This window comes from Rhineura floridana, chromosome 1, assembly GCF_030035675.1.
Source record: "Rhineura floridana isolate rRhiFlo1 chromosome 1, rRhiFlo1.hap2, whole genome shotgun sequence".
Classification (NCBI taxonomy): domain Eukaryota; kingdom Metazoa; phylum Chordata; class Lepidosauria; order Squamata; family Rhineuridae; genus Rhineura; species Rhineura floridana.
This window is the reverse complement of record NC_084480.1, coordinates 63,782,891-63,807,298: the sequence shown is the minus strand read 5'-3', so window position 1 is coordinate 63,807,298 and position 24,408 is coordinate 63,782,891. Positions and strand designations below refer to the sequence as shown.

The 24,408-nt window shown below is 41.9% G+C and overlaps 1 protein-coding gene across 13 annotated transcripts in view; it reads right to left on the bottom strand.

Moving 5' to 3' along the window:
* Positions 1-24,408, bottom strand: part of LOC133383046 (uncharacterized) — a 264,149-nt gene that overhangs the window by 177,756 nt on the left and 61,985 nt on the right. For all 13 annotated transcript variants that reach the window (XM_061622992.1, XM_061623012.1, XM_061623001.1 and 10 more), the window contains one exon: positions 14,977-15,207. In XM_061622992.1, coding sequence (XP_061478976.1) covers positions 14,977-15,207 — 231 coding nt within the window. The remainder of the gene's footprint in view (positions 1-14,976; positions 15,208-24,408) is intronic.

Genomic DNA, 24,408 nt, shown 5'->3' with positions numbered 1-24,408 from the left:
CCAATTCAGTTATCCTCAGAGTCTTCTCAGATAGCCAATAAGGAGTGAAGCCAAAATGTGGATGTTAAGGAGATATGAGAGAAAACCAGGCCCTGTGTTCCTTAAAGCATGAGCTATTATGCTATTTTGCACTTTCAATGGCTACTGAGGATGCAGACTTCCATATTTCTAACGATATTAGTTTCATCTCAGACAAAGACCAAAAAGATAAAGAAAGAATTAAAAGTATCATCATCATCATCATCCCACCCTTCCTCTGAAGAAGCCCAGGGCAGCAAATACATCAACAAAACAGTTTTAACAACAAAAAGAAAAGCATTCTAAAAAAGTTAAAACATTTCAAAATACAATTATAGTTAAAAACCTCTGGGTTGCCAGGAACACTCTCCTTCAGCTATCAAATGCCTGGGTAAACAGGAGTGTTTTCAAATTCCTCTTGAAAGTTGATAGTGCCAGAGACAGACATAGGAAAGAACAAGAGTGTGGCCAATGATGGGACACTTCTACACAATCCTGTCTATGAAAACTGGTAATTCCACAACGGACATGATGTTTCTGCTTTGGCAATTAACTACAAATGCCAGAAGTCGCTAACCTTTTTTGGCTTAATGGTCGCATTGAGGGTTTGTCAACCGCTTGAAGGCTGCATGCCAGCTGTGAGCATGGCCAAAGTAGCCAATACCCATGCCCTCACACATGTACACATCCATGACACACACATTCAGGCAGACACACAGCGTCCCTCTTCTGTGGGGGCTTTCCTCCCCAGTGCAGCACTGGGCTGAAGGACAGGTTCCTTTCCCTGAGCCCAGCACTGAGATGGGGAGAAAAGCCTTCCACACTTACAAAGGACCCTCTTTCTACAGCTGGTTATCTACAAACATCCAGAAAAATAATATGATGGAGGAACATAGGCGAAGCTAAACCCCTTGGTTCTTCATGACCCTCCATACCTCTCTGGATGAAGGCTGTGATGGGGGAACATGGGCACTGACAAGCCATGATTGCCTGCAGAGACCTTGCAAAATGGGTACAAAAAAGTAAGAGTGCAGATCGGAAAAAGCCAGAAGAAAGAGAGTCACCAATTCTAGTTGGAGATTCTTCTTAAAGACTTCATGTTGAAAGGAGGGGCCTTACTAAAACAAAACAAATAACAAAACTACAAAAAAGAAAGGATTATCTACAAATGCTAGTGAGATTCTCCTTTTCCCACCATAAGTCTCAGGTGCAGAAATGTGTGTGGATTGTAAAAGAGTGTGGAATCCCTTGCTTTAATGGGTAATAAATATTCATTGTGTTGTTCTTCCAATGGGTTTCCCAGTGCTGTGGTTCTTGTATGGTGCTCTTTCAGGGCTCTGAATAGCCAGTCAATAAGATTGGAACCAAGTAGGGTGTTTACACATTCTGGAGATTCATAGGATGCAAATAGAGGGTGGGAACTACCCCTTTTATCCATACCAGTAGAGGAAGATGAATGTACGATTGCGGCGAGACTGCTCACTGGGGCAGGATATCGCCAACATGTCACGCCACTGCTGAAAGAATTGCACTGGCTGCCCATTTGCTACTGGGCCAAGTCCAAGGTTCTAGTTCTGGTTTACAAAGCCCTATACAGCTTGGGACCAGGATACCTGAAAGACCGTCTGACCCCTTATATACCCAGTCGATCACTGCGCTCTGCAGGTGAGGTCCTCCAGAAGATACCATCTTATCAGGAGGTCTGTTCTGCACAACATCGGAAACAAACCTTTAGTGTGGTGGCACCTACCCTGTGGAATTCCCTCACCTTAAATATTAGGCAGGCACCATCTCTGCTATCTTTTCGGCACCTATTGAAGACTTTCCTCTTACAACAAGCCTTTTAAGTTAAGACCTATCCCAGTCTGCGTTGGAATTACTTTTAATATGTTTTTTTTAAAAACCTTTTCCCCCTAAACAATATGTTTTTAACCCTTTTTATTTAAGATGTTTTTAAAGCTTTTTTAAAGAATGTTTTAAAGTTGTTTTATTTTAATGTATTTAAAGGTCTGTTTTGTGATGTTTTAGAGTGTTTTTACTGCTTTTGTCTGCCGCCCCGGGCTCCTACTGGGAGGAAGGGCAGGATATAAATTAAATAAATAAATAAACAAACAAACCTATTTTGCTTTCATGACTAGCTGACTTGTAATAGCTCACTCAACAGGCAAAGGAGATTTTCTGAGTCAAGGTGCTGGGAAAAAAATCAAAATGGCAGGGGGATGTACTCTCTCAGCAACAAGAGATCCTGATTTATCATATACTCTGGTGAATTTCAAAACAAGTTAACTTCATACTATGGGTTATGAAGCTGATTTGTTTAAACTATGCTCCAAAGACATGACAAGCTGAAATTAAGCAAAAACAAAAGTAAAATCTGCCCACATCCTCCCATCATGGCATGAACTGAAGAGGGTGGGGGACACAGGAACCCAAGGCTTGCAGTGGCTCCTTTCTGCTTGTCCACATCTCACTAAGCCATGTGACGTATGTGGCCAATAAGGGACCAGAATTCAGGGACCTGTCCCCATCTGGGCTAGAAGTTGTCAAGAGTTCACACTCCCTCCACAAACTGTACATGCTACATTTGAGACCTGGGAAGGTAACTTTTAAAATATGTTCCTTTTTTTTTTACACAGAGACTTGTTTTACAATTTCTCTATGACTTGCTCACAGTGACTCAAGTAGGAAATAAGACTCGACATCGAATACACCCAAGCAAAGGAGGTACTGCAAATGTTTCTAGAAATTTTAGCAATAAAAAATAAGGTCATCTTCTCTCTTGAACAATTGACTTAATTTTCCACTGTCTGCTTGATTCTATATATGAGTGATATAAAGGAAAGATATTTTATAGAACAATTTAACCAAACTGATAAATTTACTGGATAATCCAACAGAAGTCAAGGAATTTTGCTAACTCACCACATGAAACTAGTGGCCAACAGCATCAGCCGTCAGCTGATAATTTCTTTTCCTTTTATTTGTGCACTCTCCAGTGTATATGCTTATTCATGAGACTTCAGGAAAGCCCTTTTCTCTCCATCTCCATGGAAGAAGCCATAAAGGGACTACTGAATAATTCATCATAGCCACCCACTTACCAGTATCTTTCTAACCTAAGGCACTAAATGTCCTTGCTTACTAATACCATAAATAACTGTTCACAGCTCTCTGGAGAAGGTTAGGTGCTCATGTTCTCCTACAAAATGGATATTACATTCAGAAAACAAATTAGAGATAATTAGGCCAGCATCTATCTTAATTATTCATTAATACATTTTATTTGCTAGGTCAGCTGATTCAAAATACAGCCTCAGAATGCCAGCAAAATAAGATTTAAATGTATAAAAATATTGTTGTATGTAATATTATTATATCATATCATATCAACTCTTTTACTGTGAGAATTATTTGTTTCTGAAAGAGTAATAAACTTTTTTGAAAACAATGGTAAGGTTACTCAAAAGAGAAATATAAAGCCAACGTTATACAAAAAAGCTACTACGTAGAGATAAACCCCACTCCCATATATATTGGACTGGATCCAGAGTCAAGTGTCTATAACAGGCTGACTTCCCCATCCCGTCCTCCCCATACTTTCCTGCTCATGAAAGGCTCCGCTACCCAGTGTTCAAGGCCCCTGAGACCCCTGAACCACAGCCTTCCCCATTCAGCAGGCTGCCCCAACTCTCAGTGGAGCATTTGGGGGACTGTCATGGGAAGGAAGGCGCAGGGAAGTCAGCTTCTACCAGTCCAGTTGTACATCTTTAACTCTGGGTTCATAGGGTGTTACAGATTCAGAAAGGTTGCAGCCATCACAATTAAAATGTTTTGATACAGGCTACTTAAAAAGTATTTTGGGTCAAGACTGACTGTTTGGATTATGCGGAAGGTGCCTTCGCCCAATTTAGGGGGAAACTCTTTTTTCATAGTCCACCACATTCAGGGTACTCTGACAATCCTGACAGGCTTTTCAGGGGAGGAAAATGGGAAAGTCCACTTCTGCCAGCCCTCTTTAGTGCTGAATTCAGCTCAATAGCTGTTCTTAGCAAAAAGATGTGAGATTCTTTACTGAGTTAGATCCTGTAGTGTGTGATTAGAGAAAGGAGTTCCATCAACATTAGAGTCCTTGGACTTACTCCAGTGAAGAAAAATGCCTCAAGAATCTAAATCTATTCTGGAAAAAGGTTATTATTGGGAGGTCTCTTGAATACCATTTGCACATCTTATCCATTTGGTCCTCCTGTTTTTAAGAGGATTTTGCATGAACAGAACTCTCTAAGTTCAAATATTTCTAATTACATTCTCTAAACTGCAGTAAGTCAGAACATTTAAGATTTCTGGACTACTTGCCCCTGTCCAGAAATCTTCAGGCAACTGGCTGCATGAATTATTCTCAAGACAAATGTTTGGCATAGTAAGTTTTGACGGTACAAGTTAGCGTTGGCAGCACCTAATAGGAAGGAGGAGGATTGGGGTGACCCCACTCAAACACACCCTTCCAAACAGGCAAAGGCAAATTTGTCACATTTGGATCCAGCCGATTCTTCTGGGTGGGTACTTACATCTTATTCTCACACAAATGTTGTGAGGTACATTACAGTAAAAACAAACTTGGCTTTTTGACCATTTAAACATGTGATCCCTCCTTCCTTCCTTGTCATTCATTTATATGGGGGGCATAGGTGGTATACCAGCAGAACCCAAAACAGGAGATAAAAAAGTATTTTCGCATAAAGTATGGAACTTCATCTTCTGCTATCAATTATATAATCAATTTGATTCCTATATTGACCATCTGGTGATATCCATGTGTACAGATCTTTTTAGTGGCTCAAAAAATGTGTTTACAAGAAACAAATTATTGGCTTCACAGAATTCAGTAAGTCTTTCTCCTGCTTCATTTCTATCTCGTAAGCCCTATTTCCCCACAATTTCTAGTTCTTCTCTGTTCCCTACTTTTGCATTCCAGTCCCCCATAATTATCAGAACATCTTGTTTTGGTGTGTGATCAATTTCTTCCTGTACTTCTGTGTAAAATCTTCCCAATTCCTCTTCTCCTGTGTTTGCCGTTGGGAGCATAGACTTGGATGATGGTTATGTTAATAGGTTTTCTGTTTAATCTCATTGATATCACTTGCTCAGACATTGCGTTATAGCTCATAATTGCTTTTGCTACATCACTTCTCACTATTAAAGCAACCCTGTTCTTCTTAATTCCTCATTTACTGCATAAAATATTTTGTAGTTGTCTGATTGAAAATGTCCCAGTCCTGTCCAGTTTAATTCACTCACGCTAAGTAATGTTGATGCGTTCCATTTCTTGCTTGACCATTTCTAACTTTCCCTGGTTCATGCTTCTCACATTCCATGTTCCTATTGTGGACATTATACAACTCCGGACTCTCCTTTTGCATCTGTGCGCATCAGCCTCTGGGCTTCCATTCGGCTTTGACCCAGCTGCTTCATTAGTCACAGTGCTACTCATACTTGCCTGTTATTCTTCCCCAGTAGCTTGCTGAGTGCCATCTGACCAGGGGATCTCATCTTTCAGCACTATCTCATGTTGTATTCTGGATAGTCTATTCATAGTGTTTTCATGGTAAGAGGTATTCAGAGGTGGTTTACCATTGTCATCCTCTGAGTATAGATGCATCTTAGTCTGGTGTCTCAGCTTTGACCATTCCACCTTGGGTGACCCTGCTAGGAGTCTAGCCTCTTGGTCTACACTCCTGACAGCATTCTTCGCAGCTTCTTCAACGGTGCATTCACTATAGCTGCCCAATTTCCCTGCTTTTTAAAGTTGGATATAGATATCTGTTGGCTATAGGTACGCAAGGTTTTTGTTTTTTTACTATTGCTGAATATTAAATATTTGCAAATCCATAGCCAAGAATCTTTATGTGATCTTGTTATCTTGCTGTGATTTTTGTTTGTTTATAGGGAGGATAAAGAAGAAAGGACTTCCTGGGCAGCCATCAAAGATAAGCCATGGAGGAGAAGGAGCAGGAGGAGGAGGACTGCAGGTGCAACTAAATACACCCCCCTTCTTTTATGAGTCCTGGGATGGAGAAGCAATGGCTCCCTTTGAGGAATCAGTCAACAGGGCCTTGCTTTGGCAGGCAACCCAACCCCCTACTCTTAAAAGAAATAGCATACATACCTGCAAAGTGAGACCATAACACACTGGAACTGTTTCATAGCAGAGTGACGCACACAGGTATATTCTTTTTAATCCTTTTGATTTGTTGTGCTTCTGAAAATTTCAGGGTTCCATCAAGGCTCCTGAAATCTCCCTCTCTTCGGGGGGGGGATGTTGTTTTGTCTACCAAAGTACCAGCACTCACCCTTGAAGTTGGTAAATAAAAGGTATGATGATATAAATAAATAAATGGTGAAACAACCTATTCTGTTTTTCTTGTCGCTGTGGTGTGGGGTTCTGAGACAGGGAAGAGGTTATTCCATCTGCTTGCCCATCCTGCTCTGCTTTTCTTTCTTTTCTCCCTCTGTTGCTGCTGGTGAGGGGTTCTGGGGCAGGGAAGAGACCATTTCATCTGCTCGCCCATCTTGTTCCCAGATGCCCAGCCAGCCTGCATCACAGAATCATTGAACAGTAGAGTTGGAAGGGGCCTATAAGGCCATTGAGTCCAACCCACTGCTCAATGCAGGAATCCATCTTAAAGCATGACCGATAGGTGGCTGTCTGTCCATCTGCTTCTTGAATGCCTCCAGCGTTGGAGCCCACCACCTCTCTAGGTAATTGGTTCCATTGTCATACCGCTCTAACAGTTAGGAAGTCTTTCCTGATGTTCAGTCGAAACCTTGCTTCCTGTAACTTGAGCCCATTATTCCGTGTCCTGCACCCTGGGTTGATTGAGAAGAAGTCCTGGCCTCCCTCTATGTGGCAGCCTTTCAAAAACTTGAAGAGTGCTATCATATCTCCCCTCAGTCTTCTCTTCTCAAGGCTAAACATGACCAGTTCTTTTACTCAAGATGAGGCTTAACCAGTGCCGAATAGAGGGGAACCAATATTTCATGTGATTTGGAAACTATACTTCTGTTAATGCAGCCTAAAACAGTATTTGCCTTTTTTGTAGCCACGTCACACTATTGGCTCATATTTATCTTGTGATCAACAATAATCCCAAGATCCTTCTTGCATGTAGTATTGCTAAGCCACGTATCCCCCATCTTATAACTGTGCATTTGGTTTCTTTTTCCTAGGTGTAGAACTTCGCACTTCTCTGTTAAATTTCATTCTGCTGTTTTCAGCCCAATGCTCCCATCTATCAAGACCCCTTTGCATTTTTTCTGTCTATCCTTCTGCAAATTTGATAAGCATTCCCTGTACCTCCTCATTCATTCATTCATTCAATCATTCCATTTATATACTGCCCCATAGCCGAAGCTCTCTGGGCAATTTACAGCAATTAAAAACAAATATACAAATTTTAAAACACAAAAACAATTTAAAACACAATTTAAATTTTTTTTAAAACAATTTAAAAACACATGCTAAATCCAAATCAAAATCATTAATAAAAACGTTGAAGAGCACTGGGCACAGGACCGAGCCCTGTGGTATCCTGCTCATTACTTCCCCCCACTTTGAGAAGGAACCACTGATAAGCACTCTTTGAGTATGATTCTGGAGCCAACTGTGGATCCACCTGATAATTGTTCCATCCAGCCCACATTCAGCTATCTTGCTAATCAGAATATCATGGGGCACTTTGTTAAAAGCTTTGCTGAAATGATGATATATTATATCTGCAGCATTCCCACAGTCTACCAGGGAGGTTACTCGATCAAAAAATGAGATAAGATTAGTTTGGCAGGATTTGTTCTTGATAAATCCATATCAGCTTCTAGTAATCACTGCATTGCTTTCAAGGCACCTACAGACTGACCGCTTTATAATCTGCTCCAGAATTTTCCCATGGATTGATGTCAGGCTGACTGGTGTGTAGTTCCCAGGTTCCTCCTTTTTGTCCTTTTCGAAGATAGGGACAACATCTCCAGTCATCCGGTACTTCGCCCATCCTCATGATTTCACAAAGATAATAGATAGTGGTTCTGAGAGTTCTTGAGCCAGTTCCTTCAATACTCTACAATGCAGTTCATTGAGCCCTGGAGATTTGAATTCGTTCAAAGTGATTAGGTATTCCTTGACTATTTGTCTATCAAGCTGCAATCCTGCCCCTTCAACTTCACATTTCCCAGGAGGATCAGAGACCCTCTTTTGGAGAAGACTGAGCCAAAGTAGGAATCGAGCACTTCTGCCTTTTCTTTGTCATCTGTTATCTTTTTTCCATCCTCATTGAGAAGTTGTACCACCATTTCTTTTCTCTTACTTTGGATGTACCTGAAGAAAGCTTTTTTGTTGCTTCTGGCATCTCTCGCTAACCTCACCTCATTCTCAGCATTAGCCTTCTTGACGCCATCCCTGCAATCCTGTGCTAGCTGTCGGTACTCTTCCTTTGTGGTCTGGCCTTCCTTCCACTTCCTGTATGTGTCTTTTTTTGTTTTCATCTCTAAGCTTTCTGTGAAGCCACATTGGCTTCTTCCACTGTCTTCCTTCTTTCTTCCTTGACAGAATTGTTTGCCATCGTGCCTTTAGAATTTAGGATGCTGCTGCTAATTCCAGAGGAGGAGGCAGGAAACACCTGCAATTAATTGCCTTGTGCTCAGCCCACAGATCAGCTAAAGTGGTTACTGCAGTGTAGACCTTTCAAGGTCTCCATGAGGGCATCACTCACTTCAATTTTGTACTGCTGATTGTATTATCCAGTAGGAGAAAATGAGTGTTGTAATATTGAGTGGTAGTTGGAATAGTGCTTTTGCTGCCCATAGCGAGAGTCATGTTTTTGTGTGTTTCAAATATGCCCAGTACCACTCAGTGTGAGAGACTGAACCTGAATAGAGTACTGCCCTACCAAGTTGAGAGATGGGGAGGGAGAGGTTGTGTTACTGTTTGTATGACATTATATTGTCCTAGATGGAAGTAGGTATTGTAAATTATGCTTGATGCTACTATGTATTTTTGTAGATCAAACATTTGCTCCTTAATAATTGGTTGGCTAGAGATCAATTATATGTATGGTTGGTAGGAATGAATCAGAGTGAGGCTTGGATGTGGAGGACAGCTAAGGGCGTATTTGGGAGAGGAGGGGTGCAGCTGCTGAGTTATTTTTAATGACTAACAATGCTGTTTTGTGGAGTTTGTTGTATTACAGGCATACCCCACTTAATGTCGCTTCACTTAACGTAGCCTCGCTATAACATACATGCTCCATATGCCTGTATTTCTCCAGAAACGCAGCGCAGCAGCAGAGGCTTTAGCGCGTGGGGGTGGAAATAGACGTGATCGTGCCACCGCAAATCAGCTGGGAGGCGCGATCACGATCAGCTGGGAGGCGCGAGCGCAGCAGCAGAGGCTTTAGAGCTCAGGGGTGGAAATAGACGTGATTGCACCACCACAAATCAGCTGGGAGGCGCGATTGCGATCAGCTGAGAGGTGCGGCAGCGCAGCAGCAGAGGCTTTAGCGCGGGGCTTTAAGGCTCCGCATGAAGGAGAGGGAAATTTTTTTTTTTTAAAGGTACTGCTTCACTTTAAGGACATTTTCGGTTTACGTACTCACTCTGGTCCCATTGAGTACGTTAATGTGAGGTATTACTGTATTTTTGTATTTGATTTTTATCTGTAATGTTTATGTTTAAGAGAACAGTTTATTTTTCTGTTAATTATGCTGCTTTGAATGTGTCTTTTATATTTGTCCTTTATCTGTAATGTTTTCTTTTAATATTTGGTGATGTTTTATTTGATGCTTTAATCTAGGTTTAAACCACTTTGAGATCCCCCCCAAAAACTCAAGTGGTATAGAAACTATTTAAATAAATAAATTTGTGAAGACCAAACAATGAACTTATGTTAATGAAGTACAAACCTGAATAAGGCATTTCAACTATATTAAAATGTCTTTTTGCACAATTTGCTGTAATTATTTAATATACAAAAGATAGTTTCTGTTCTTTCCTCAAAGGAAGCTATTAGATGTATAACAAAATCCTACTAATGGTCATTTGGAAGTAAGCCCCACTGTATTCGATGAAGCTCTTACTCCCAAATAAATGTTTCTAGGGTTGCAGCTGCGGTTCTCTAAAATTCAAAGAAAATAAATTAAAAACAGAAATAGGGTGATTTTAATTCTACTTAAAATACAAATAATGAAAGCTTAGCTATGAAGTTGCTAATTCAGCCTCAACCACAATAAAGATGAAGTGAAGATAAATACAAAAAAATTATTTCAAATGAGATTATTGTAACTGTCTTGAGTTTTGTTCATTTGTCAGGAATCCAATTATCATATGGCTAATTAGTCTGCATGATGATACACTGTAAATAATGCCAAGATATTAAAATCTACATACAAGGTCACATACTTGATAGGGGGAAACAAAATTTCTTACCAGTATGCTCAGCTGGTCTTACTGCCATGAGGTTCAAAAAGAATCTTGTTGCAAATGTTTCAGTTTTGAAAGTCCCCTTTCCTCCCTTTTTCCTGGGCCACAATTGGCCTTCTTCTCCCATCAATCTCTACATAAAAGGTGAAACAATTACATTTCCTATTTTTCTGAAAAGGCTCTTATTCAAGCTACTCCTGTCACTGACAGCCCATTCCTTCAAGGGAACCAGCTCTTCGAATCACTTTGTCAGTTTTGATGTATATTTGAGTTTTAAGAAATGTCAAGACCATTTGAATGCTTACTCTTTGACAGAAACGGTTCTAGAGATGTTGCCAGAGGATTGTTTTTGAAATGTTTTCTATAATTCATATACTGTTTTCTAAAAAATATAATTTGACAATGTTAAGAAAGGTCTCTGTGTCTCCATATATCACAAGCAGGCAGGCATCAAGGGAAGAATGCTCAAAATCTCATGTATATTCATTCAGGCTTCTCACCTACAGAAGGTTCTGAAGACTTTATCACATGTTCGGTTACACAGATATTATGGAGAGGCCACATCCTCTCAGAATGTTAGGCCTAAAAATGCCCTAACATGATGTCTGGAATTTTCCGTAGGAATAAGGAAGATCCCTGAACAGATATAGTCAAACCACTGAGGAAGATGACATAGTTTAACTATGCACTGTGTGAAGGATTTTCTTTTGCGCATCCTGAATCTTCCAACATTCAGCTTCATTGGATGGCCCCAGGTCCTAGTACTGAGAGGAGAAAAATATATCCACTTTTTCCTCACCCTAAGTAATCAAAAAGACCTCTATTATGTTTTCCCTTAGTCATCTTTTTCTATACTGAAAAGCCCCAAATGTTCTAAACTTTCATCATAGAGGAGTTGCTCCATCCCCTGGATCATTTTGGTTGCCCTTTTCTGAACCTTTCCCAGATCTACAATATCCTTTCTGAGGTAAGATGACCAGAACTGCACACAGTATTCCAAGTGCAGTCCCACCATAGATTTATATAATAGCATTATGATATTTGCAGTTTGATTTTCAGTATCTTTCCTATAGATCTCTAATGTGGAATTTGCCTTCCCTCCCCAGATATTACACACTGAGTATTAATCGAGCTAGCAACCAATGCCGAAAAGGCTTGTTCCTTGTCACCATCAGTTCAGACCCCATTTAATGAGTAAGTGAATTTAGTATAATAATAATAATAATAATAATAATAAAATAATAAAATGTTATTTGTTAGTCGCCTATCTGTCCGAATTAACGGACACTCTAGGCGACTTACAGCAGCATAATAAAATACAGTACACAATTCAACCATATTCATCAATTAAACTAACATCAAAAACATCACTTAATACATCAAAAACTAATCTAGCTCGAAGTTCCTGTAGGCCTGCCTGAATAGCCAGGTCTTTAAAGCTCGGCGAAAACTCATCAGGGAGGAGGCATGTCGGAGGCCGTAGGGGAGAGAATTCCAGAGGGTGGGAGCCACTACCGAGAACGCCCTCTCTCTGGTCCGCACCAGCCAAGCTGTTTTGACCGGTGGGACCGAGAGGAGATCCTGCGTGGCTGATCTTGTGAGGCGGCTTAATTGGTGATACTGGAGGCGGTCCTTTAGATAAACCGGGCCGAAACCGTATAGGGTTTTAAAGGTCAATACCAACACCTTGAATTGGGCCCAGTAAACCACTGGTAGCCAGTGAAGATCTATCAACACCGGGGTGATATGTTCCCGGCGACGGCTACACATAATCAAGCGTGCCGCTGCATTCTGTACCAGCTGGAGTTTCCGGACCGTTTTCAGGGGTAACCCCACATAGAGAGCATTACAATAGTCTAAGCGAGAAGAGACCAGGGCATGTATTACTCGTGGGAGTAGCTGTACAGGAAGGTAGGGTCGCAGCCTCTTTTTCAGATGTAATTGATACCAAGCTGCCCGGCTCACTGCCGAAACCTGAGCCTCCATGGACAGCTGGGAGTCAAGAATGACCCCTAGGCTGCGGACCTGGTCCTTCAGGGGTAATCTCACCCCGTTAAACACCAAGTCAATGTCTCCCAACCTTCTCTTATCACCCACGAGCAACACCTCGGTCTTGTCGGGATTTAGCTTCAGCCTGTTCTCGCCCATCCATCCACTAACAGACTCCAGGCACTTGGACATGGTCTTCACAGCCAACTCTGGTGAGGACTTAAATGAGAGATAGAGCTGAGTGTCATCCGCATATTGGTGACACTGCAGCCCAAAACTCCTGATGATGGCTCCCAGCGGCTTCACATAGATGTTAAATAGCATGGGGGAGAGGATAGAACCCTGTGGCACTCCACAATTAAGAGGCCAAGGGTCTGAAACCTCATCCCCCAAAGCCACCCGTTGGTACCCGCCTGAGAGATAGGAATGGAACCACCGTAAAACAGTGCCCCCATTCCCAATCCCTCTAGGCGGCTTAACAAGATACCATGGTCAACGGTATCAAAAGCCGCTGAGAGATCCAGGAGGACGAGGAAGGTATATTCTCCCCTATCCAACGCCCTCCTCATATCATCTACCAGGGCGACCAAGGCTATTTCAGTTCCATGTCCAGTCCTGAAGCCTGATTGGAATGGATCTAAATAATCGACTTCATCCAAGTGCGTCTGTAGTTGTTTAGCCACCACTCGCTCTATCACCTTACCCAAGAACGGCAAATTAGAGACTGGGCGAAAGTTATTCAACTCTTGGGGATCCAAGGAGGGCTTTAGGATTTATTTGTTCCAATGTGCATCATTCTATATTTGCTTACATTGAATTGCATTTGCCATTTTACTGTCCATTTACCCAGCTTGGAGAGATCTTTTTGGAACTCCTCACAATCCCTTTCTATTTTAACCAACCTGAACAATTTAGTATCATCAACAAACCTGGATACCTCACTGTTTACGTCTAACTGTAGTTCGTTTTGAACAAGTTAAAAAGCACAGGTACCACTCCTCGGGAGATTCCACTTTCTACATTCTTTCAACTTTTTCCTCATCTCTGCTTCCCGTTTCTTAACCAGTTACTAATCCATAAGAGGACCTGTCCTCTTATCTCATGATTATTAAGCTTACTCGGGAGTCTTTGGTGAGGGACTATGGCTATGTTCTACTTCCACTGAAAGAGGCAGTAAGCCTTTAAATACCTGTTGCTGGAAATCACAAGTGCTGTTGCACTCAGATCCTGCTTGTGATCTTCCCACAGACACTGGGTGGTCACTGTGAGGATAGCTGCTGGACTAGATGAGCCTTTGGCGTGATCCAGCTAGGTTCTTCTTATGTTCTTCTAGCCTTATGACTTTACCAAAAGTTAGCCATGCTAGTCCTGCTTCAAGCAAGACTTGTTCTTCAATGTGCTTTGTCATTCCATTTACACCAGCTTTCCCAAAACAAACATTAAGCTAACCAGCCTGTAAATCTCCTGGATCTCCTCTGGTTCCCATTTTAAAAAATGGTGTTATGTTGACCACTTTCCAGTCCCCAGGTATGAAGGCTGATCTTAGGAACAAGTTACATATTTCTGTTAGACTTGAGTTCCTTAAGACCTCTCAGGTGGATGCCATCTGGACTAATGTGCCTCACTTCCTCAGATTCACTTCCTAAGAAAGCTAGTGCATTCACAGGGATTCATCCTACATCTTCTGCTGTGATGACAGAAGCAAATAATTCATTCTGCTTCTGTGCACTCTCCTTTTCCTCTTTAGCATTCCAGCAGTAAACCAATGGGCACCACTACTGGTGTGTCCCTCATCAGAAGGCTCCTCCTTCTGGAATCATACAAGACACATAGGTGAACTACAGCAGCAGCTGTGGAGAAACAGAGCACCAGCTGATTCTCTTTGATGCTGTTGTTAACTTACTATGTTCAGGAAAAAAAACTGATGGTAGGCTGTTGTTTAATTCTATGATTGCGCAGTGCTCTCCAGTATCTCAGATAGGAATCCTTTTGTCAATATCAAAAGGCCCTCTTTTCACACCATACTGTCAATATGGAATCTGATGGAGCCTAGCTCCTTCTTGTATCACTGAGGAAATATAAGAAGCTTACACTATGATACCTTATTGTTCCACTTTCTGGAAACACTCTGGTGTGGGAAGGAACCATACTGCAGTGGCTCCAATGCTACTGGTGTAATATAAGAACAGGTCTAACTGAAGAAAAAATTCAGACACACTTGCTCATGATCAAGTAGTTCTGTACGGCATGGTACATCTGCAAAAGAGATCTATACACCATTTTAAGTTGATGATAAATACAAGATACAACAAAACATTTCATTTTCTAGCACAGAATAATGGGAGGGGGGAGAACACCTTCTGTCTCTGCTGGAATGGAGCATGCATGAAAGCCAGAGGCAGACTAGGACTTGATTATGCATAACTAGGAGAATGTGGCATTCTGAAAAGTATTAACAGTCCTCTGAAAAAAATCCCTTTCTAACATGCCAAATACAACACTCACCCAAGGTGCTGAAGGTACCAGAAGTGTCAAAGTGAGCAAATCATGGCAACATTCTTCCACAGACTGGTGACATTGAGTTGCATGATTTATCAGCCGCGCATAAACAACAGTTGGTAGGATATGCTGAACTGCCTCAGAGGACATCTGTCCTGGGGCAAGCACAAAACTCAGATTTTGCCTCATGGCAAGCAGGTGTCTCCGCAGCTTGCTAAGTTTTCCTTCAAGGGCACTCTATGAAAACAAAAAAGGTTAAGTTGAAAAATGGTAAACAATGAGGAAATAAAAACATGTTAGTTATGCCAGGTGAAAGGCTACATGCCCTCACTAAGCACGTGCAGGCACCACAGTGGATATGCTGACATTTCAAAAACAGTATCTTGGGAACTGTAGTGGAGACATCAAAACTCCAGGCATCCTGCCTTCTTTTTTTTTCTTTTTCTTCCACGTAATCTATAGAGAAGATGTGTTGACGGGACATGATCTGACAAAGCATGAAACACAATAAATTGCCAGAATTCTAGCTTCTTAAAACAAACAAAAAACAGACATCAAAGCTACCCTCCAAACAGGGCTGATTGTTTTTCCAAAAGAACAGCTCAGAGCTACAGTAGTAAAAAGGATTTTTTTTTTTTTGGTGGAGTGGGTGGGAATCAAACTTCTAAACAGAGTATTAGAAAACTATAAACAAGAGAATGTTTATCTTCTACCTACCACAGAATCCTGTGTCCTTTTCCTGTTTAAACCTTTACCCAGCTGTATTTGACATTTATTGAACAGCATGTTTTCATTTAGTAAAGACTAAGAAGTTGTTGCTAAGATCAAGAGCTCATTTTGAAGCAATTAGCATAAAAAGATTAAAATGTATAAAAGCTAAGGTAAGGAAAAGGGGGGCTGCACAGTTGTACAGCCAAATAACACTAAAAATCATACTAGTATAGAGTCTGAGAATAAATATATATGTAAAAGAATTTGCCAAGACAAGAACATTTAGATACAAGTGTTCATGCAAATTTGTTCATAACACACACAGCATCTTGAATGCCACAATATGAGCTGTTTCCCTCATCTTTTATGTACGACTGAACACTTCAGTTTCATTCAGCACTCATCTATGTTTCCAACTGTTACACCTAATTATACATTTCACAGCTGATATTGTTCTAAACTTCAAATAGAAACTGCAAATGGAAAACAGGCCTTTATTTCATGGACACTTTACACACAGGTGTGTGTGCACACTTACATACAGAGCAGTGGAAAGCAAGTATAAGCCATGCATCATCCAGAATCACAGGTTCTACATAATTAAAAAGGATCCAGAACCTATTGATCCTGGTTCCTGAAGATAAAAGTACAAAAGCATTTAAAACATCTCTAGGCTGCTTATATTTAATTTTCCATGCATTTATGAGTAAGCAAGCATATTTTTGCATGCTGGTCCTGAGCAGGAGAACAAACAACAGAAGCTCACAGGAAGGGAGAGGATAACAGGATGGGTTTAATCCCTCTCATATATATCATCTCTGGAATGCATATGTCCCTGAAAAATTTCCAGTTGGCTATAAGTGTCAGTTGAGTTTATTTTATTTATTTATTATTTAATCTGTATCCCACCCTTCCTCCTAGCAGGAGCCCAGGGCGGCAAACAAAGCGCTAAAAACACTTTAAAACATCATAAAAACAGATCTTAAAATACATTAAAACAAAACAGTGTTAAAAACATATTTTTAAAAAACCAACTTTAAAAAAGGGTTAAAAACATTATAAACATATTAAGCGATTCTAACACAGACGCAGACTAGGATAGGTCTCAACCTAAAAGGCTTGTTGAAAGAGGAAAGAGTTTAGGGATATAAATTCAAGCTTCGTAAGTCAATTCCGTTGAAATCAAAGTGATTCCTGAATAAAACTGTCAAAGGATTGTAAACCTCCATTTTATCTCAGTTCTTTATAGAACACAACAAAGCAAGACGAAAGCCAGCTTTTGTCTACCCACAATACTTCTCTCCTGGCAAGTGCTACCAAGATCAGAGAAATAATAGGAGCAAAAAGAAGTGTGTATTGATAGCAAAGGGTCAGAGATGTGACAAAGGCTTTATTTTACATTAAATTTCAAAACTTGAGCTGTAAGAATTAGTACCATCATCACTTCTGCTAAATACTCTCTGTTCATTTCTGGACAGCCAAGGATTTCCAACTGCTGATCTTCAACACAATGGTTAACTGAGGAATCTGTGTGTGTTACAAAGGGTTCTGGAGCTTCTTTAGGATATACGGTCAGTACATTTGTAACACTGACAAGATCCTCATTGCCCCTGGGCACAAACTGAGCATGCAGCCTAGAACACATCCGACACTACCAAGTGATTGATTGCAGTGGTAAGCAAACTGTCTTCTAGAGACGCTTATCTGTCATTACTGATCTTTTCACTAAGGGACCTCTGATAAGCTGTACTATAATTCTCTATTTTAAAAGAGGCTGTTAACAGTTTTGAAAGGATTGTAGATAAGCTTTACCCTAAACTTGAAGATTAACTGTGAATCATGTATGTTTATGAATACTGAGTCCTTGACACTTCTCTATTACACTGCTCCAGTATCCCTGATTATCAGAAATATTCTTGATGTAATCCTGAACATAGAAACATAGGAAGCTGCCTTATATTGAGTCAGACCATTGGCGCATCTAGCTCAGTACTGTCTACACTGACTAGAAACAGCTCCAGGGTTTCAGGCAGGAGCCTCTCCCAGTCCTACCTGGAGATGCTGGGGATTGAACCTGGGACCTTCTGCATGCAAGGCAGATGCACTATCACTGAGTTATGGCCCTTCTATTTTTCATAGTGCCCCTCCATTGTCTTTGATTTTCAGGGTGTGTTTGTTTTGTGAGAGGAGATTATGGTGCACACCAAACTAATAGTGAAACATTGCCAGACATGTCAAGCTGCTCTTGTAGTTTCAAGTTAGTGCTTGAATGTTAGGAAGTCATTGTGAAGATCTCACTTGAATTTAGTTACTACATTGTCGAAAAGCTGAGGATCTATTGTGTTCAGGCCCAATGCCAGATCCTACAGGGAAAGGTTCTTCTTCAAACCTTAAACAAGTACACCTATCAAATGTATGCTGCTTGGACCCTGTTCTAGAACAAATTGAACTCATCCCAGATGAATCCTTTGAGATTAATACTCCTCCTTTACCAGACTTAGCACTTCCACGTCCCGTCTCAGTGGGTCGATTGGTCAAACCTGGACTGCGCATAGTTCCTATAAATAAGAGGAATCAATCCTCTATATGGGTAAATGAGGAATCAAGGGAGGGGGTTCTGGGGGCGCCCATTAGTGTCTTGAAGGGGCGGGGAAGATACGGTCCTGGGAGACAATTGTTCATTCGAGCTAAGGAGAAACCTACTAGGTTTTTGGTTACCCCCAAGTTGTCTCCCCATTCAAATAACCTGGAAAGCCTTGGTGACATTTCCCCTGGGCTAAAAATACTGCTTGTGAACGCCAGGTCAGTGAATGGTAAATCCAATGCTATTCAGGAACTGATACTGGATGAGCACGCTGACCTGGCGTGCATTACAGAGACTTGGTTGGATGAGGCTGGGGGGGGGGTTAATCTCTCCCAGCTTTGTCCTCCTGGTTTCTCTGTTCATCAGCAGCCTAGACCTGGGGGACGGGGAGGAGGAGTCACAGTGATTTTTCAAAATACCATCTACCTAACCAGGCATCCCCTCCCACAGTCTTCAGGGTTCGAATGCATTTATTTGAAGCTGGGTGCTCGAGACAGAATAGGGATTCTGTTGGTGTACAGCCCACCCCGCTGCCCAACTGTCTCCCTTCCTGAGCTTACTAGGGTAGTCTCGGATCTGGTACTGGAGTCCCCAAGACTTGTAGTGCTGGGTGACTTCAATATCCATGCCGATACTGCCCTTACTGGAGTAGCTCAGGATTTCATGGCCTCCATGACAACCATGGGTCTGTCTCAAATAATATCTAGCCCCACGCATGCTGCTGGTCATACCTTGGACCTTGTTTTCTGTATTGGACGGGATGTAGGTGATCTTGGTGTGGAGGAGCTGGCAGTTCCTTTGTCATGGACAGATCACTTCCTGGTTAGGTTCAAACTCACTGGAGCTCAAAACCTCTGCAGGGGTGGGGGACCAATTAGAATGGTCCGCCCCAGGAGACTGATGAATCCAGATGGTTTTCTGATGACTCTTGGGGATTTTCCTGTCACCTCGGCAGGTGATTCTGTCGAAGCCCTGGTTGACCTCTGGAATGAGGAAATGGCCAGGGCCATGGACACAATCGCTCCTAAGCGTCCCCTTTTGCGCTTTGGAGCCAAGTCCTCTCCTTGGTTTACTGAGGATTTGTTGGCAATGAAGCGCGAAAGACGGAGACTAGAGCGACGTTGGTGGAAAACTCTGAGCGAATCTGACCAAACACGGGCCAGAGTCTACCTAAAGACCTATTCCGTGGCAGTGCGGGCCCAGAAGAAATCTTTCTTCTCCGCCTCCATTGCATCTGCGGGATCTCGCCCAATGGAACTGTTTCGAGTGGTCAGGGATCTCTTACACCCTGACCCCCATGAATCTGATGTTGACCACTCAGCAACCCGTTGTTCTGAGTTTGCGCGATATTTTGCAGATAAAGTTGCTCAGATTCGCTCCGACTTAGACGCTAAAATTGATACAGTCTCTGTGGATGTAACTTTGGCCCCTGCTTGTCTAATTAAAATGGATTCTTTCCAGCTTGTTCAACCCGAAGATGTGGACAAAATTCTCGGAGAGGCACGTCCGACCACCTGCATGTTAGATCCTTGCCCTTCCTGGCTTATAAAAAATGCCTGGGTGGACCAGGGAAGTGATTAATGCCTCCTTACAACAAGGCAGAATGCCCCTTAGTTTAAAGGAGGCAGTGATAAGACCTTTATTGAAAAAATCCTCCCTGGACTCCTCAATATTAGGCAACTACCGCCCAGTCTCCAATATTCCTTTTTGGGGCAAGATAATAGAGCAGGTGGTGGCAGCTCAGCTCCAGAGTTTTTTGGATGAGACAGACTATCTAGATCCATTCCAATCTGGTTTCAGGCCCGGTTATGGAACTGAGACGGCTTTGGTCGCCTTGGTGGATGACCTTCGTAGGGAACTGGACAGGGGGAGTGTGTCCCTGTTAGTTTTACTGGATCTCTCAGCAGCTTTCGATACCATCGACTATGGTATCCTCCTGGACCGCCTCTCTGGGATGGGACTTGGAGGCACGGTGTTACGATGGCTTCAGTCCTTCCTAGAGGGACGAACCCAGAAGGTGGTTATGGGGGATGCCTGTTCGACCCCTTGGCAATTGGCCTATGGGGTCCCTCAGGGTTCAATTCTATCCCCCATGTTATTTAACATCTACATGAAACCGCTGGGAGAGGTCATCCGGAGTTTTGGGGTTCGGTACCACCAATATGCTGATGACACCCAACTCTACTCCTCTTTTCCACCTAATGATGCCAAGGAAGCTGTCCAGGTTCTAAACCGATGCCTGGTATCAGTGGTGGACTGGATGGGGATGAACAAGCTGAAATTAAATCCTGACAAGACAGAAGTGCTCCTTGTCAGTCGTAAGGCGGATCAGGGAATAGGGATTCAACTTGTGCTGGATGGGGTTACACTCCCCCTGAAATCGCAGGTGCGCAGTTTGGGGGTACTCCTGGACTCAGCTTTGAGCCTGGCGGCCCAGGTTTCTGCTGTTGCCGGGAGTGCCTTTGCTCAATTAAGATTAGTTCGCCAACTGCGCCCGTTCCTTGACCTGTCTGACTTGACTACGGTGACACACGCCTTAGTTACATCCCGATTAGACCACTGTAACGCGCTCTACGTAGGGCTGCCTTTGAAGACTGCTTTGGTACAAAGAGCTGCAGCCAGAATGTTAACTGGAGCTGGGCTCAGGGAACACACAACCCCTTTGTTGTACCAGCTCCACTGGCTGCCAATATGTTTCCGGGCACAATTCAAAGTGCTGGTTTTGACCTATAAAGCCTTATACGGCTTAGGTCCAGGTTATCTGTTAGATCGTATCTCCCCCTATGATCCTGCCCGGACTCTGAGATCATCCGGTGAGGCCTTACTTTCTACTCCTTCTTTTTCACAAGTTTCTCTTGTAAAGACACAAAATATGGCTTTTTCACTGGCTGCCCCCAGATTGTGGAATTCCCTCCCCAGTGAAGTACGATTAGCTTCCTCACTTCTTTCCTTCCGTGCTAAGGTGAAGACGATCCTATTCAGATGGGCTTTTAATTGAATTGGTAATTAACTCTTACCTTGTATTTGATTTAATTCATTTTAACTATTTTAATTCTGTATATTTACTGTTTTAACTCTTCATGATTATTTGTGTAAGCCGCCCTGGGTTCTTTGGAAAAAGGGCGGGGTATAAATATTTTAAATAAAATAAAAATAAATAAATAAAGCAGCAGGGATGGAAGCAGGCCAAAGGTTGCTAGATCATAGCCAGTTCCGAGTGCACAACCTGCTCCAACAATGGTTGGGAGCAGACTGAGGCCTTTCTGTCTCCAGGTTATCTTCTCTACGCTTCAGACCATTGAAAGAACTGAAAAGCCTTAAAGGGCCAACCTTCTAGCCTGAAGATGTGCACTCCTCTGTTCCATAGCCTCCCTCCTAGTCCACTCCCTATGCTGCCAGACCAGTGATGTGCAATGGGAGGCATCTGGGTCTTCAGGCTCAGTAGAAGGTGCCTGTGAGGGTCTAGCTCTGGCCCTCTAGGCCCCAGTGGTCTGGGAGGTTCCTCTAGGAGTTCCTGCTCACCAACCTCAGGTGCAATGATAAACTCTGAGCCCTGACCCAGCACCTCATGTGATGTCCCTGCAGCTTCCAACTCTGTGTCTAGGTCATTGCTGGATACAGGGGTCATCACAGAATCATTTTCAACACGCTACCTGGGCACTGCTTCCATATAGGAAGAAACATCAACATGAGAAGAGAACATACAAGTGTTGTATTTACAGATGTTTGGAACCAGCTCTCCATGCTCTTATTTCACTGATTTCAATGTGTTCATGTTCAGTCTCTGAGTGCCTTTGGTTTTATAGTCCAGAGGTTAAGATATATGGCTGCTAGGAGGCTGTCTCCTCCCCTATGTTCCATCCCTGTTGCTAGGGGCAGCAAGGTAGAATGTGAAGCATACACAAAAAAAGGTTCTCACTGACTGATCTTCATTTCTAAAATGCACATGCACACGCACATTCTCTCCCTGTAGGCCCATCAAAGTCAAAACCAGACAATGATCTGAAGACAAAGAATACAGCACTACTGCTGAAGTTATGTTCTGTGGACAAGAGATCACCTGGAAACCATAAGTAAGCTATCTCCAAACTCACTGAGGAAGAGTAGGACACAGTTAAATAAATAAAATGAACCAAGGTATTCTACAGAAGCAGTTTGAAACCCATTTATTTAAGCCAGGGATGGACTACAACTTCCATCATCCCTAACTTTTAGCTGCGTGGGGCTGATGAAAGCTGGAGTCCAACAACAGATGGAAAGCAGGCACTGCAGTGACTATCCCTGACTGAATCAGTTTTCAGTTAGAATTGGGATAATCAAGCAGCTTAAAAGTTTAAATAAGGTATTTGATATTTTTGTATTGTTATTCATCCTACGAATAAGGGGTAACACTTTCTAGAAACCTAAGCAATATTAGAAATTATCTCAATGCCCTTTGAAATACTTAAGTCTCTGCATTTTATTTTAGTTCATTAATTCGACAGGGTGCTTTATCACTAATCTATTATGACACTCCTCTCAAAATAGTTCCAGTTTAGTGCAACCCTTTCTCAGGGTTTCAGCTCTGGTATGTGCAGCAGCATGAGCAAACAGATTTAACCTTCAACTGATACAACAAAAACAATGAAGCCTAGTAAACAGGACCACACTTCATCTAAAAAGAATGAATAGGAAAGGTTAACCAATCAAATCAGCTTTTATTAGCATCACAGAAGATTTTTCAAGATGCTTCCAAATAGAAGCTAGGGTTAGCTCACCTATGTGCATGTTTCTCTGTCACTAAAGGCTTCTTTTCTGACACAGAAGTTTCTCACTATACAATTTCAAATAACGATCTAAGAGTTTCCACATTAAAAACTCTTCTTTCACACCAAATGTTTTCAATATATCCAACCAATTCTCACTATGGTTTTCATTAGATAAATTAAACATTTTTTAAAAAAAAAACATAACTGTCAGCATGAATTTATATTTTACTTGTTAGCACATTATACAGCACAATTTATTTATTAAATTTATATCCCACCCTTCCTCCCAGTAGGAGCCCAGGATGGCAAACAATCCAAACCACAGGAAGCCAGTGCAATTTACATTGGCCTATATTAAATTGGTGTAAGTTACCCTGATGGCAAACTCCTTTCAGGAGCAGGGCTACTGCCGGCTGAGCTGGCCCCAAGCCTCTCAGAAGAAAAATAAGCCTTTAAAATAGTTTGACATACACCACCCTTTATTGCCAACGTTAACTGCCTCTGAGTTGCTAGGTCACATGACCAAGCTGAAAGGATTTTGAAATAAGGGTAAATCTCCCCCATCCTATTCCATCCTATTCCACCCCCATTACTCCCCTGAAATGCCCCTTTTTCAGAACTGGCCTCAGCTGAGCCAGGGTAGAGGACTTACACTGGTGTATCTCTGGCTGAGCCGGGATGGGGGACTTCAGCCAGCTGAGCCCTGGTTCAGCTGGAGATCCACTTGGATTGCTCCCTAAATCAAGGAACAAGAATCATGTGTAATGGATTTGTTAATGTGTATGTGTGTGGGGGGGAAGCAAATGTAAATCACTATATGGAAAATAAATTTCTCAGGCTAGAGGAAATATTTTATCTGTTTAAATACATGTTTGCTGCCTTCTGTGCTGCTGAGCTCTAGAAGGTTCCATTCCATGATGTGTGCCACATGTCACTTCATATATGGATCTACATAGATACTGCAATTAAGAACTGCATATGCTTCATGAATATACGTCCAACATGTACCTACCTAGCCTAATATTTACATGGAAACAAATTCCATTCAAATTAATGGAACTTAATTTCAAGTAAATATGTTCATCATTACAGAGGTACTAGTGTTGGTCCAAAGGCTGCGTCTTAGAGTTCTGCTCAAGCAAACACCATGCACCAACCAGATTTGTAGGAGATAAAACTAAAATGAAAGGGGAAATGTTAGAATTATTATGCTTTAGAAAAGAATGACTGTAGCTCCCTTTGTGTTGCTGAAAGGTGACCTTTTTGCAGAACTAATTAAAATTATGAAATGCTCCAAGAATGTAAACCCATATTTGTCATTGCCTTTAGCATGGTACATTATAACAACTGTCATAGCAAACAGAGTTTTGATATTGGAGCTTTAATTGCAAAGCT